This window comes from Somniosus microcephalus, chromosome 2, assembly GCF_052327205.1.
Source record: "Somniosus microcephalus isolate GS21.2 chromosome 2, FLI_Smic_1.0, whole genome shotgun sequence".
NCBI classification, from domain to species: Eukaryota; Metazoa; Chordata; class Chondrichthyes; order Squaliformes; family Somniosidae; genus Somniosus; species Somniosus microcephalus.
Genome location: NC_140988.1, coordinates 285,717,123 through 285,732,327, shown reverse-complemented (window position 1 = coordinate 285,732,327; position 15,205 = coordinate 285,717,123). Strand labels below are relative to the sequence as shown.

The 15,205-nt window shown below is 42.2% G+C and overlaps 1 protein-coding gene across 1 annotated transcript in view; it reads left to right on the top strand.

Annotated features, from left to right (window-relative positions):
* epg5 (ectopic P-granules autophagy protein 5 homolog (C. elegans)) overlaps positions 1–15,205 on the top strand; it is a 237,635-nt gene that overhangs the window by 161,173 nt on the left and 61,257 nt on the right. Inside the window, exons 29-32 of the mRNA XM_085966023.1 lie at positions 424–580; positions 4,903–5,097; positions 9,473–9,686; positions 10,735–10,880. Of these exons, the coding sequence (XP_085822149.1) occupies positions 424–580; positions 4,903–5,097; positions 9,473–9,686; positions 10,735–10,880 (712 nt within the window). The remainder of the gene's footprint in view (positions 1–423; positions 581–4,902; positions 5,098–9,472; positions 9,687–10,734; positions 10,881–15,205) is intronic.

Below are 15,205 nucleotides of genomic sequence, written 5' to 3'. Positions count from 1 at the left end.
GCGGCACACATCTTTACCACTCTTGAAGCCGCTCAACTGTTCCATTCTGCCTTGTTCAGCCACCTCCCCACCTCTTTGACCAAGCATTTGGTCACCTGTCCTAATATCTCCTTATGTGGCTCGGTGTCAAATTTTGTTTGATAATCGCTCCTGTGAAGCGCCGTGGGACATTTTACGATGTTAAAGGCACCATATAAATACAAGTTGTGTTCTAATTAACTCTTTACCTTCCATTTCATTCTTCTAGTGATATTCCTAAGTATGTGCGTCCTTGTTAACAATTTGCTAATTAGTGGAAACAGCTTTTTACTATAATCAGCATTGCTTTTTGAGCTTTTATTGCCAGTCACGTTCTTAAGATTTCTAATATACCTTTATTCGTTACTTGCTGGCTTTCCTCATTCTAATTATGATTGTTTCCAGGGCCTTGGTGAATGCCTACAAGCTCCAGCACACAGAAAGTCATCAGAAAGTGGGCATTGCCTTGTTCTATGTGATTGTGTCTTTTGTCTGTGATGAAACTCAGCGGCATCCACCAACAAGGCAGTTCTTTACATCGTGCATTGAAATTCTTGGACAGGTATGACTATTGTTTTCTTGCATGTTACAAATGTCTAAAACAAGTAAATACACACAAAGTATGAATCTGTTTGGGTAACATTTTGGTATTGTTTGATGAACGCAATGTATTTGGGATTTTATTTTTTCCCTTCTCCTCTCCTGAGGTTACTTACTCATAACTGAGCTGCAGTTCCAGAGGCACTGTAGGCCCTCTGGTGCCTCGCCCAAGTGTGTGTGAACCTAAACCATTAATGTTGGCTGACTATTCAACAATAAGTGACATTACAGACAAGCCTGATCTTGCTCTCACCTTGGTGAGGGATTGGTGAAATTCCTTCTCAAATAATTTTAACAGTACAAAACAGGAAATCCCATTTTGTGTTTGCACCAACCAACCAACAGAGGTTGCAGGATGGCAAGCAGGAACATGAACCTTGGGATGATTTTATTTCCCTTCTACAGGCCCTGAAGTGAATTGAAGTGCCCTCCCCTCTGGTCCAAATTCCTCTATTTTAACAGAAGCATTAACCCAATTAAAATAAATAGGTTGATTCTTCATTAAAATAATGGAGAAGGGAATTTGGTATGAGAATTAACAGGGATTATATAACTCAACAATGCACGGAACAAATCAAGGATGCTATTAAAGTCATAGAGCTATACACCACAGAAAGAGGCCCTTCGGCCCATCGTGTCCGCACCGGCCATCAAGCCCTGTCTATTCTAATCCCATTTTCCAGCACTTGGTCCGTAGCCTTGTATGCTATGGCATTTCAAGAGTTCATCTAAATGCTTCTTGAATGTTGTGAGGGTTTCTGCCTCTACCACCCTTTCAGGCAGTGAGTTCCAGATTCCAACCACCCTCTGGGTGAAAAGGTTTTTCCTCAAATCCCCTCTAAACCTCCTGCCCCTTACCTTGAAATTATGACCCCTGGTTATTGACCCCTCTACTAAGGGGAAACGTTCCTTTCTATCTACCCTATCTATGCCCCTCATAATTTTGTACACCTCAATCAGGTCCCCCCTCAGCCTTCTCTGCTCTAAGGAAAACAACCCCAGCCTCTCTCGATAGCTGAAGCGCTCCAGCCCAGGTAACATCCTGGTGAATCTCCTCTGCACCCTCTCCAATGCAATCACATCCCTCCTATAGTGTGCCGACCAGAACTGCACACAGTATTCCAGCTGTGGCCTAACTAGCTCCATCATAACCTCCCTGCTCTTGCCTTCATTAGCCGAGGTATAGAATATAAGTATCCCATATGCCTTTTTAGCCACCTTATCTACTGTCCTGCTGCCTTCAGGGATCTATGTACATGCACACCAAGGCCCCTCTGATCCTTTGTCCTTCCTAGGGTCCTACCATTCATTGTGTATTCCCTTCCCTTGTTAGTCCTCCCAAAATGCATCACCTCACACTTTTCAGGCTTAAATTCCATTTGCCACTGTTCTGCCCATCTAACCAACCCATCTATATCGTCCAGTAGCCTGAGGCTTCCCTCCTCACTATTTACCACTCCACCAATTTTCGTGTCATCTGCGAACTTACTGATCATGCCTCCTACATTCATATCTAAATCATTAATGTACACTACAAACAGCAAAGGACCCAGCACCGATCCCTGCGGTACACCACTGGACACAGGCTTCCAGTCACACAAACAACCTTCGACCATCACCCTCTGCCTCCTGTCACTAAGCCAATTTTGGATCCAATGTGCCAAATCGCCCTAGATCCCATGGGCTCTTACCTTCTTGACCAGTCTCCCATGTGGGACTTTGTCCAAAGCCTTACTGAAGTCCATGTAGACTACAGCAACTGCACTACACTCATCCACACACCTAGTCACCCCCTCTCAAAATTCAATCCAATTGGTTAGACATGATCTCCCCCTGACAAAGCCATGCTGACTATCCTTGATTAATTCTTGCCTCTCCAAGTGAAGACTAATTCTGTCCCTCAGAATTTTTTCCAATAATTTCCCTACCACTGATGTTAGGCTCACTGGCCTGTAATTCCCTGGTTTATCCCTACTACCCTGCTTGAATAATGGTACTACGTTAGCTGTTCTCCAGTCCTCTGGCACCTCCCCTGTGGCCAGAGAGGTTCTGAAAATTTGTGTCAGAGCCCCTGCAATCTCCTCCCTTGCCTCACACAGCAGCCTGGGATACATCTCGTCTGGGCCTGGGGATTTATCCACTTTTAAGCCCTCTAAAACCGCGAGTACCTCCTCCCTCTCAATACTAATTTGTTCAAGTATATCACAATCCTCCTGCCTGATTTCTATGCCTATATCGTCCTTCTCCATAGTGAACACAGATGCAAAATATTCATTTAAAACCTCACCCACATCTTCCGGCTCTACACACAGATTGCCACTTTGGTCCCTAATGGACCCTACTCTTTCCCTGGTTATCCTCTTGCCCTTAATATACTTATAAAACACCGTGGGATTTTCCTTTATTTTGCCCGCCAGTGTTTTTTCATGTCCCCTCTTCGCTCTTCTAATTTCTTTTTTAAGTACCCCCTTGCACTTTCTATACTCCTCCTAGGGCTTCCACTGTTTTTAGTCCTTTGTATCTGCCAAAAGCCTCCCTTTTTTTCCTAATCCATTCTTGTATATCCCTGGGCTTGTTGGTCCCACCCTTGACCTTTACGGGAACATGTTGGCATTGTACTCTCTCTTACTTCCTTTCTGAAAGACTCCCACTACTCTGATGTGGATTTTCCTACAAGTAGCTGATCCCAGTCCACTTTGGTCAGATCCTGCCTTATCATATTAAAATCGGCCTTCCCCCAATTTAGAACCTTTATTTCCGGTCCATCTTTGTCCTTTTCCATGACTACCTCAAATCTCACCAAATTATGGTCACTGTCACCAAAATGCTCTCCTACTGACACTTCTACCACTTGCCCGGCTACATTCCCTAGAATTAGGTCAAGTACTGCCCCCTCTCTTGTAGGACTTTCTACATGCTGGCTCAAAAAGCTCTCCTGGATGCACTTTAAGAATTCCACACTCTCTAAGCATATCACACTCTGACTATCCCAGTTAATATTGGGGAAGTTGAAATCCCCTACTATTATCTCTACACTTCTCTGAGATTTGCCTACATATCTGTTCCTCTTTCTCCCCCTGACTGTTTGGGGGCCTATAGTACACTCCCAGCAAAGTGCTTGCCCCCTTTTTGTTTTTAAGTTCTACCCATATGGCCTCATTAGAGGAACCTGCTAAGATATCATCCCTCCTTACAGCAGTAATTGACTCCTTGATTAATATTGCGACACCCCCTCTTTTACACCCCCTCTGTCTCGCCTGAAGATTCTATACCCCGGAATATTGAGCTGCCAGTCTTGCCCCTCCCTCAACCATGTTTCTGTGATAGCAACAATATCATACTCCCATGTGTTCATCAACACCTTCAATTCATCTGCCTTACTCGCAAGACTCCTTGCATTAAAATAAATGCCATCCAGCCTTGCCATACTCCCTTGTGCCGTTACATATTTGCTCTGCCTTCCAGACTGACTTGTTTTTTCCTCTATATTTGCCTGTGCATCACCCCCTACAATAGCACCACTCCGTATCCCATCCCCTTGCCAAGTGAGGTGTATTTATTTACTGACTAGTTATAGGAATGCAGCTTTTAGGGCTTCTATACTACTGTGTTTTGATTTACTATTGTATGTGGACTGGAAAGATACTTTTTTTCCATTTCTGTTATGTTTGCAATTAACATTCCATCTGATGGAAAACCCAAGTGTTGAAGAAAAAGGAGATGCAATCTATTATAACAAAAATTCCTGTGAAAGATTCTGCTTGCAATGGCATCGCTTGTAGTGCCAGACATTTTTCCTAAATGCACATAAAAAACAAAGTATGTTAAAATGAGTAATTTTTGCAATAGTTTGAGGGTAAAAACATCTGTTGTCAATGTTATCATACTAATGCTTAATACACTTGTACCAAATTACTTTTTCACTATTTTAACGGAGGTATTAGCCCATTTATTTTTAATGAGTTGGTGCCTATGTGCAAATAGCAGAGGGGGAAATTTGGTACAAGCTAATAACATCACTAATAATCATCCTAATGGAGTCATGGGTTCTTTAGAGTTTTGAATTAGTAAATTCAAGACTAGTTGAAGCTTAATGTTGAACATAAAACATGTTAGGATTTCCAATATTTTAATTAAATCATAGAACAGCTTTTTAATATTTTGAGTTATATTTACTCCATAATTTGATCATTAAATCTTCACTTGGTACAAATAGAAATTCAGATTTTTAAACAACTAAAGGTTAATTTGGTCATTGAGTTTTTTTATCTGTGATTTGTTTAGGTTTTTCTTAGTTGTGCTAAAACAGAAAGCAAAGCTGTATTGAAAAAAGTTCTTCAGAATAGAAGACTGTGCAACCTTTTGTCACCATACTTCACTCCAAATATATCTCCAGATGAATTTGTCAGTCTTTATGAAGAAGTTGTCAAGGTCCTCCACACGGATAGTGGTGATGTCATCTTCATGTTATTAACAAAGGTAAAATTGTTCTTTTTAAAAAAACTAGAAATTGGGCTAGTTTCATTCTAGTTGTCCCTGTTAATTATCCAACCATTTTGTATTTGCCCTTTCACTGAATTCCTCAACTTTGATACAAGTTTGGATTCAGTCAGTGGTATGTTGCAACTTTCAATGACTTTTCTTTTTTGATTTGTCATAACGTTTTGTTCTCGGGATGTAGGTGGCACTGGCAGGATTGCATTTATTGCCCATCCATAATTGCCTTGAGAAGGTCGTGGTTCAGCTATTTGAAATGCAGTGGTCCTTGTAGTGATGGTCCTCCCACAATGGTGTTAGGTAGGGAATTCCAGGATATTTACCTAGCGACAATGAAGGAACAGCGATATATGTCCAAGTAAGAATGTTGGCTGACTTGTAGCAGAACTTGGAGGTGATGGTGTTCCCGCAACATTGCTGCTCTTGTCCTTCTCAGTAGTAGAAGTCGCAGGGAAGGGAGATGCTATCGAAATAACCTTAATGAGTTGCTGCAATGCATCTAGTCAATTGTATAGACTGCAGCCACAATACAATGGTGGAGGGGATAGATATTGAACCACATGGCAGGGGCAGTAATCAAGCAAAACTGTTCCGTCCTGGGTGGTGTTGAGTCCCTTGAGAGCTGTTGTGGCTGCACCTATCCAGGCGAGTAGTGAGTATTCCATCACGCTCTTGACTTGAGCCTTATAGATGGTGCAGAGGCTTTGAGGAGTCAGGTGGTGAGCCAATCAGCATTGTCTTTGCTCTGGTCTTGTAGCCACCATGTTAATATTGCCATTTTGTTCAGCTTCTAATCAATGGTGATACCCACAAGGTGGTTTTGGTGGTGGTAGATTTGGCAGTGGTGGTGCCATTAAAAATCAAGGGGCGATGGCTGGGCTTTCTCTTGTTCAAGATCATAGAATGATACAGAACAGAAGGTGGTTATTTGGCCCATTGTGCCTGTGCCAGCTCTTTGGTAGAGCTATCCAATTAGTCCCACTCATCTGGTCTTTCCCCATAGCCCTGTAATTTATTTCCCTTCAAGTATTGATCCAATTCCCTTCTGAAAATTATTATTGGATCTGCTTCTGTCACCCTTTCAGGCAATGATTCCAGATCTCAACAACTTGCTGTGTAAAAAAAATATTTCCTCATGTTGCCTCTGGCTCTTCTACTAATCACCTTAAATCTGTGTCCTCTGGTTACCAACTCTTTAGCCACTGAAAACAATTTCTCCCTATTTACTCTATTTAAATCGTTCATGATTTTGAAAACCTCTATCAAATCTTCTCTTAACCTTCTCTGTTCTAAGGAGAACAACCCCAGTTTATCCAGTCTCTCCACTTAACTATAGTCCCTCATCTTCATGCCATTCTAGTAAATCTCTACTGCACCCTCTCTAAGGTCTTGCATTCTTCCTAAAGTGTGGTGCCCAAAATTGAACACAGTACTCCAGCTGAGGCGTAAACAGTGTTTTATAAAATTTAGCACAACTTCCTTGCTTTTGTACTCTCTCTTCTATTCATTCTTAAAAATTATTCATGGGATGTGGGCGCCGCTGGCAAAGCCAGCATTTATTGCCCTTGAGAAGTTGGTGGTGAGCTGCCTTCTTGAATCGCTGCAGTCCATGTGGTAGAGGTACTTCCACAGTGTTGTTGGGTAGGGAGTTTCAGGATTTTGACCCAGCGACGATGAAGGAACGGCAATATATTTCCAAGTCATTGTGTGGGGAACTTGGAGGTGGTGGTGCTCACCTGCATCTGCTGCCCTTGTCCTTCTAGGTGGTAGAGACTGTGGGTTTGGGAGATGCTGTTGAAGAAGACTTGGTGAGTTGCTGCAGTGCATCTTGTAGATGGTGCACACTGCAGCCATGGTGCACCGGTGGTGGAGGGAGTGAATGTTTATGGTGGTGGATGGGCTGCCGATCGAGTGGGCTGCTTTGTGCTGGGTGGTGTCGAACTTCTCCAGTGTTGTTGGAGCTGCACTCATCCAGACAAGTGGAGAGTATTCCATCACACTCCTTACTTGTGCCAGTATTTATGCATCTTCCAAGAAATCCAGCATCAATGTTTTTCCAGAACCTATTCATCCACCATGCTCCGCACATTGTATAGCTCTTCAAAATATTCTTTCCAACGCTTGCTCCTCGCCTGCATTCCTCAATTATCTGACCATTTTGGTCTTTAACTGTAGCCATTTTAAGTTTGTAAGATTCACTGAATTCTCTTATCTTACAATACAGCCCCTGTGTTTCGTTTCATTTGGTGTAATCTTCTGTTCTTTGCACTGGTCATTTATCCAGTTGTTCTTATCTCTCTTAGCTTTTAGATTTATTTCTCTGTTCATCTGTTGCATTCTCATTTTATATTGGGCAGGCATGATGTTTCTCTCTACAACATCTTTGTACTTGTTTCTGATGTTGGATTCTTTTCAATTTGTCCAGATCCCAGATTTTTGTTTTAACTGCTGTAGGGGGGCATCCTTTACTTGGTTTACGGTAATTTACCTGGTCAGGCAGCCTTTTCCACTGCACTGTGACCGATTCCAATCAGCGGTTTCGAATCGCTAAACCCACCCCTTCAGTTCTGACTGGAGGAACTTATAATTAATGATATATTAAAAACGGACAAATGGTCTGGATGCAAGAAAGTCAAATTTTATTGAAACTACACCACGCGATCAAAGTAATCACGGTAAAATTGCTTAAATAGGGGAGGAAAAACAGACACAACGAGGGAAATCGACTAAAATACAATTCTAACAAAATCCCCACTTTACTCCCACCCCTAAGCCTATCCTAAGTCGCCTTGTGGAAGGCCAGAAAAATATATGCTCACCACTGCAATGCCAGCTCCGTGTCCCACGAGATCTTCACTGCCCTGAAGTAAAGAAACACCCCAGTGTTTTAAAAGTAAACTGCTGGTGTTTTACTTCTTCAGACAGACTCCACGCTGTAGAGGGCACACGGAGGCAAGCCAGAGAGAGAGAGATGCCTCCGAGAAGCTATCTCTTATACCCCAATTTTGGGGCCAAAATGTTCCCGCCCAGATCCGGAAGTTTCTGGGCTAAAACAAAAGGGATCCAACTGTCCCCATTGTCCAGTAATGGGTGATTCAAACCCATTCAATTTTAAACTGTTCCTTTTCTCAGTTTAAGTGTTTTACTTAAATGTGAATGGGCTTTCCAATAAAGCTGCAGTGATTTGAATGTGTTCTTGATTGTCTGTGATGGGCCATCGAACCATCTCCATTCATCCTGATGGGTTTTGAATGGAGTTGTATTACTATGTAAACAGAAACCCATTATCTTGTGGTCACTGAAACCGCAGTCAAGTGGTTTAATCCCTTGTGCAAACGTCCTTGTAGCAGTTTCTGTAAACAAATCGATTGTCTCTGCAGGGAGGGAACTTCCCTTTGATTGACAGATTTGACTGCCATCTTTGATCCTCCCCTTTTTCACAGACATACACGAGCTGCTTCCAAGTCCTTTGTCCTTGGCCATGCTTTCTGACGGCCATTTTTATCCCTGGGCAATTTAAACCGTTCAAAACTCAAGAGTACATCCTTTAATAAAATGTACAATCTTAAAGTGTGCGATTTTCATAAAGTTCTTTGAATCCAGTGTCCAAGCGCTGCCCAGCCCACGAGCTTTTAACGCAGCCTTTTCCTGCGGTTCTGGGTATGTTTTAAAACATTGTCCAACCCAGAGACAATTTAAATCCCACAAGTCTTCGTCCACGATGTGGATTAATAATCTTCGGGGGCCGAGGGGATTTTGCGACCCCTACACTGCTTTTCCAGCAGCTCTCATTCTCTGTGGTCTGAGCCAATATCAGCCAAAAAGGATCTGCACAACAACACACTTGATTAACATCTTCTATTTACAATAATGAAAACAATCATGTTTCTTGTTTAACCATCAGGTGACAGCTAGCTCCACTTTTTTTGGCTTTCTTTGATAGAAAAGTGTTTTTTGCCACCATCAGATTGTTACTTGGACAGAAGGAAAGTAACTGTTCTTCTCTTTCGTTTTCCTCACCAAATCCAAACTTTCCTTGAGTCCTTCTCTTTGAGCATCTGCAGTCCTTGTGGTGATGATGCTCCCACGATGGTGTCAGGAAGGGAATTCTTGGATTTTGACCCAGCAACAATGAAGGTTTATATCAAAGTCACGATGTGCGTGACATGGAAGTTGGCAATGCCAGCTATGTGCAATATAATGCTATTTTCATGCCCAACATGTGGTTTCACCAGAAACTATTAACGATGACTATGCTCATATGCAACTACATGAGGATATATATATATATCAATCAAGAATTAGGACTCTACCAGGTTGTTCACGATAAAAGTTGACTTTTGTTCTTATATTGCAGTTTGACCTTATGTTGTGGTTGAATTCCACCAAGCCAGTTATGTCTGAACGGACTCGGCTATTGGAGATGATTCATTTAGCCCTTACTTCGTGTGGCCTTCAACCAGAGGAAGAAATTCAAATGGCTTTTAATGTTTTTTGCAAACATTGGATGTATGTTCTACAATATCAGTTCCCTGATCACTACAGTGACTTCCTCAGACTTCTGATGCAGAGTAAGTTGCTTATTAGCAGGAATTTTCACCAAGTTGGAAGATAGCATTTTTAAGTGGTAAATCTGAATGATTTAGATTTGCTTATCCAGTTTACTTGTGAAACCTAAAATACATTTGTCTAATTGATCTGTTTGAATCTCGTCAGGATTTTGCTGCCCTGATAAACACTCTCGGGGCGTAATTAATATTTTGCTCAGTATGTCGAGCTGTTATTCAAACCGTATGATACAGAAAAGTGTGGAATATTGCACAGATAATGTTGATTTTTTTTTTATTTGTTCCTGGGATGTGGGCATCGCCAGCATTTATTTCCCATCCCTAATTACCCTTGAGAAGGTGGTGGTGAGCTACCTTCTTGAACCGCTGCGGTCCTTGTGAAGGTACTCCCCAAGTGCTGTTAGGGAGGGAGTTTCAGGATTTTGACCTAGCGACGATGAAGGAACGACGATATACTTCCAAGTCAGGATGGTGTGTAACTTGGAGGGGAACTTGCAGGTGATGTTGTTCCCATGCGCCTGCCACCCTTGTCCTTCTAAGTGGTAGAGGTCGTGGGTTTGGGAGGTGCTGCCTCCCAGTTTTTGCTTGGAAGTATTTTTATGTTTTGATAGTTAACCATAATATTCTTTTGCTTCAGTCCTATGTCAGTCTTAAATGGGCATTAATTCATCTAAACTTGTTAGTTTCAAAAGTAATATTCCTGTAATCCCTTCCTCTCCTCCCCCACATGCCTGCCTGCAAAAAAAATTATTTATCTTTGCTGCCCTCTGCTGGAAGCTGCTGAAAGAAATTACCTTCCCCAACACTCCTTTTTGGACTAATTTCTTGCTTTCCTCAGCTGATAACCAGCTAAACTTTTGCTATTCGTGAAATCTGAATGCAAATGAAAGTTGGCAGTTACCTAAGTTTTTTTGCATCAGTGATGGTATAGTTTATCATGTGTTTCGTTAATAGATGTAAGAAAGATAATTAATACAAGATAGTAGTGCTGACCTGGAAGAGCTTTTGCAGAAAAAAATGTTGTACACTTTTCTTTTTCTTTCTGGTTAAGGCTCTTCAGAACAGAAGTTGAACCCTGACTGCTGGAAGGTTGCTTTGAAAACCTTAAATTGTACCTCTCAAGATGAACATGAGCCCAAAATTGTGAGATGTGCAGAAACCCAACGTTCACAAAATATAAGCCTGTCATTTGAGCAGGTAATGCAAAGTCTACCAACTGTATTCCAACCCGAGAAAAATGGTGGAAATAACCCACATCAAGTGTATCCAAACAGACTTCTGGGATTGTTTCTGAAGTTTCTTGCAATGATTTTCATTCAAGTATCCTTATTATTCTCTCCCTATTTTTCTTTCTTGCATTCTCTCTCATTTTAATCTCATCTTTCTTCCCCCACATTTATTCTATGTCTTTAATCCCTTGAATTCCTTGTCTTTCTGTTTGTTTTCTCTATTATCTCCTCTTCTACCCTGTCTCTACTATATACTTGTTTCTTTCTTGGTCTTTTTCTCTCCCCATGCCCCATCCCATCCTTCATTCATCACTGTTGCTGTAATATTTATCCTATTCTATAAGATATTGTTGAGTTGGAATTTAAAATAGTACTGGAACAAAATTAGGATGGTGTTTTACATACCTTTCTTTGCCTGTGCGTTTAACAGGACAAAGTAGAGGATTTGGTGAGCAAAGTCTTTAAATAAGTCACTAATAAACCAAAACAAAATGTGGTTTAGTGGCTCAGCAGTTAGACAATGGAGAGGTAGGATGATGATCAAACCTACAGTTTCCTTGGCAAATTCCAGATCTCAGGATGGAAGCTAGGTACTTCCTCGCGTGAAGGAGAAGGCGGAGAAGGTAAATCACTGTGCAGTTCTCAAGCACCACCTAGTGGCCAATTCGAGAGTAGCATCGGCAGTATCCTAGGATTATAACTGAGTGGCACATGGCTTGGGGAGACCTGAAAAAGCTGCCCTCCCCTTAAAAAAATGTCAGATCTTAAATAGAATCATAGAATGGTTACAGCACAGAAGGAGGCCATTCAGCCCATCGATCCCATGCCAGCTCTCTACAAGAGCACTTCAGCTAGTCCCACTCCCCTGCCCTTTCCCCATAGCCCTGCAAAATGTTTTCCTTCAGGTACTTATCCAATTCCCTTTTGAAAGGCATGATTGAATCTGCCTCCACCACCCTTTCAGGCAGTGCATTCCAGATCCTAACCACTGGCTGCTGTACCCTTTAGTTTATATTGCCTCTCCTCATTCTTCCTACCAAAATATATCACTTTGCACTTTTCTGCATTAAATTTCATCTGCCACGTGTCTGCCCATTCCACCAGCCTGTCTATGTCCTCTTGAAGTCCATGGGCTTCAACATTGCTGACAAGCCTATTGACGTAATATAACTCACTACGCACTTGGTTTGAGCATAAAGCAAGGCTTTAATCAACTTGTTTCAGAACATGGAGGTCTAGTTGTATCCACTAGCTCCTTGTCTTTACAAAATGTCCCTGGCAAGCTGGGGCCAACGCCCGAGTATTTATACTCCTTGGACAGCGCCACCAGCTGGCCGTCCAGTGTTATTTCATAGGTAGTTTCTCAATGATGAGATTTATGACACCTATTATGTGGCACTTTATCAAATGCCTTTTGGAAGTCCATGTACACCACATCAACTCAACCTTCTCTGTTACTTCCTCAAAAAACTCAATCAAGTTAGTTAAACATGATTTGCCTTTAACAAATCCGTGCTGGCTTTCCTTAATTAATCCACACTTGTCCAAGTGACTTAATTTTGTCCCTGATTTTTGTTTCTAAAAGCTTCCCCGCTACCGAGGTTAAACTGACTGGCCTGTAAGTTACTGGGTTTATCCTTGCACCCTTTTTTAAACGAGGGTGAGCATTTGCAATTCTCCAGTCCTCTGGCACCACCCCCGTATCTAAGAAGGATTAGGAGATTATGGCCAGTACCTCCGCAATTTTCACCTTTACTTCCCTCGGCATCCTAGGATACATCCCATACGGTCCTAGTGACTTATCTACTTTAAGTACAGCCAGCCTTTCTAGTACCTCCTCTTTCTCAATTTTTATCGAATCCAGTATCTCTACTACCTCCTTTCGCTATGACTTTGGCAGCATCTTCCTTGATAAAGACAGTCGCAAAGTATTCATTTAGTACCTCAGCCATGCCCTCTGCCTCCATGCTTAGGTCTTCCTTTTGGTCCCTAATCAGCCCCACCCCTTCATTTACTATTTATGTGCCTATAGAAGACTTTTGGATTCCCTTTTATGTTAGCTGCCAGTCTATTCTCATATATTCTCTTTGCCCCTCTTAGTTCCTTTTTCTCTTCCCCTCTGAACTTTATATACTCAGCCTGGTTCTCACTCATTCTCAATCTGACATCTGCCATATGCCCCCATTTTCTGCTTCATCGTACTCTCTATCTCTTTCGTCATCCAGGGAGCTCCAACTTTGGTTGCTCTACCTTTCCTCCTCGTGGGAATGTACCTCAGCTGTACCCGAACCATCCCCTCTTTAAAGGCAACGCATTGTTCCATCAGCATGTGGGCCATCAGCAGCAGCAGAATTGTATTCCACCACAATGTGTAACCTCATGGCCCAGCATATCTCCCCCCCCCCCCCCCCAGAAATCTTGTCTTTGTGAACAAAGGGTTAGCCCCTTGAACCATGGCTGATCTGCACCTCAACTCCATTTACCTGCCTTTTCTACATACCCCTTGTTACCCACACCTAACAAAAATCTATCGAACTCCGTTAACAGTTAAGCGAGCGTCCACAGCCTTTTAGGGGAGGGAATTCTGGACTTCATTACCCTTTTGTGTAAAATAGTGCTTCGTGATTTTTCTCCTAACTTTAAGTTTTGGAGCGAGGTAATCACTTTGTGGTTTATCTCCTTTGCTTTTTCAGGTTTCCATGTATGCATGTATAAGGGGAGTCAAGACCAAGTGTATTCTTCAGGTGGAGTAGAGTTAGAGAGTGGGAGATAATTGCCCGGGGCACGCAGACTTCAGTACTCATATATTAAAAGTTGTACATTCTCAGTTTTATATATGCTATTACGAATTTGTACCTCCACAGGCGAAAGGGTGTAATTATAGCATGACAAGTTTACACAAGCAATTTCCATTAGTTTCAATACATTTGCATCTGAAACAAAATAATTTACTTCCTCTATTTCACTCAATATTTGCAGGAAAGTTAACTAATACTTTTGCTAATGCTGCATTGGAAATGCCTATGAAAAGGCAGCTCTCCATACCTGAATAAGGCAAAATGCATCCACCTCGCTTAGCTTGTCTGTAGCCAGGAATATTTTCCAAAAATATATTAAGAAACAGAAAACAAAAGAAGCTCAAAGTGACTGTGACTCCTAATTAGTGAGATTTGGGCCATCTGATTCTTTGGGGCATATTGTCCAACCAGGTTAAAACCTGTGTTTAAAAAAGCATACAGAGGAATTTAATATAAATGTTTTGTGCATTTCTGAGAACAGCACCACCATATTTAATTGCTTTATTTTACCGTGGCTGAGAGCAGGAGAGAAGTGGAAAGACGGAGCTCCATACTTTAAAAAAAATTCATTTGTTACACTGACCACCGTGTATAGCAGGCACATTGCATTTGCACAAACGTGCCCACTATAAGCGCTGGGGACTGTACTGCAAAAATAAGTTTTACTTTAGAATAAGAGTACTTTTGAATAAACAAGATGGACAATTTCTGAGGAATGGTTTACCAAAATAATAAAACTTGGTGCTGTTTGGCAAATCTGAGGACTTGTGCCAAAATTGGAAGAGCTGTCCCACAGACTAGTCAAGCAACAGACTGACATAGTCATACTCACAGAATCATACCTTTCTGCCAATGTCCCAGACTCCTCCATCACCATCCCTGGGTATGTCCTGTCCCACCAGCAGGACAGACCCACCAGAGATGGCGGTACAGTGGTATACAGTTGGGAAGGAGTCCTCAATATTGACTCCAGAGCCCATGAAGTCTCATGGCATCAGATCAAGCACGGGCAAGGAAACCTCCTGCTGATTGCCACCTACCGCCTTCCCTCAGCTGATGAATCAGTACTCCTCCATGTTGAACACCACTTGGAACAAGCACTGAGGGTAGCAAGGGCACAGAATGTACTCTGGGTAGGGGACTTCAATATCCATCACCCAAGAGTGGCTCGGTAGCACCAGTGGGGTACCACAGGGATCGGTGCTGGGTCCCTTGCTGTTTGTGGTCTACATTAATGACTTGGATATGAATGTAAAAGGTATGATCAGTAAGTTTGCGGATGATACAAAAATTGGTAGGGTGGTAAATAGCGAGGAGGGTAGTCTCAGTCTGCAGGACGATATAGATGGGTTGGTCAGATGGGCGGAACAGTGGCAAATGGAATTTAACCTGGAAAAGTGCGAGGTGATGCACTTTGGGGGGACTAACAAGGCAAGGGAATACACAATGAATGGTAAGACCCTAGGCAAGACGGAGGGTCAGAGGGATCTGGGTG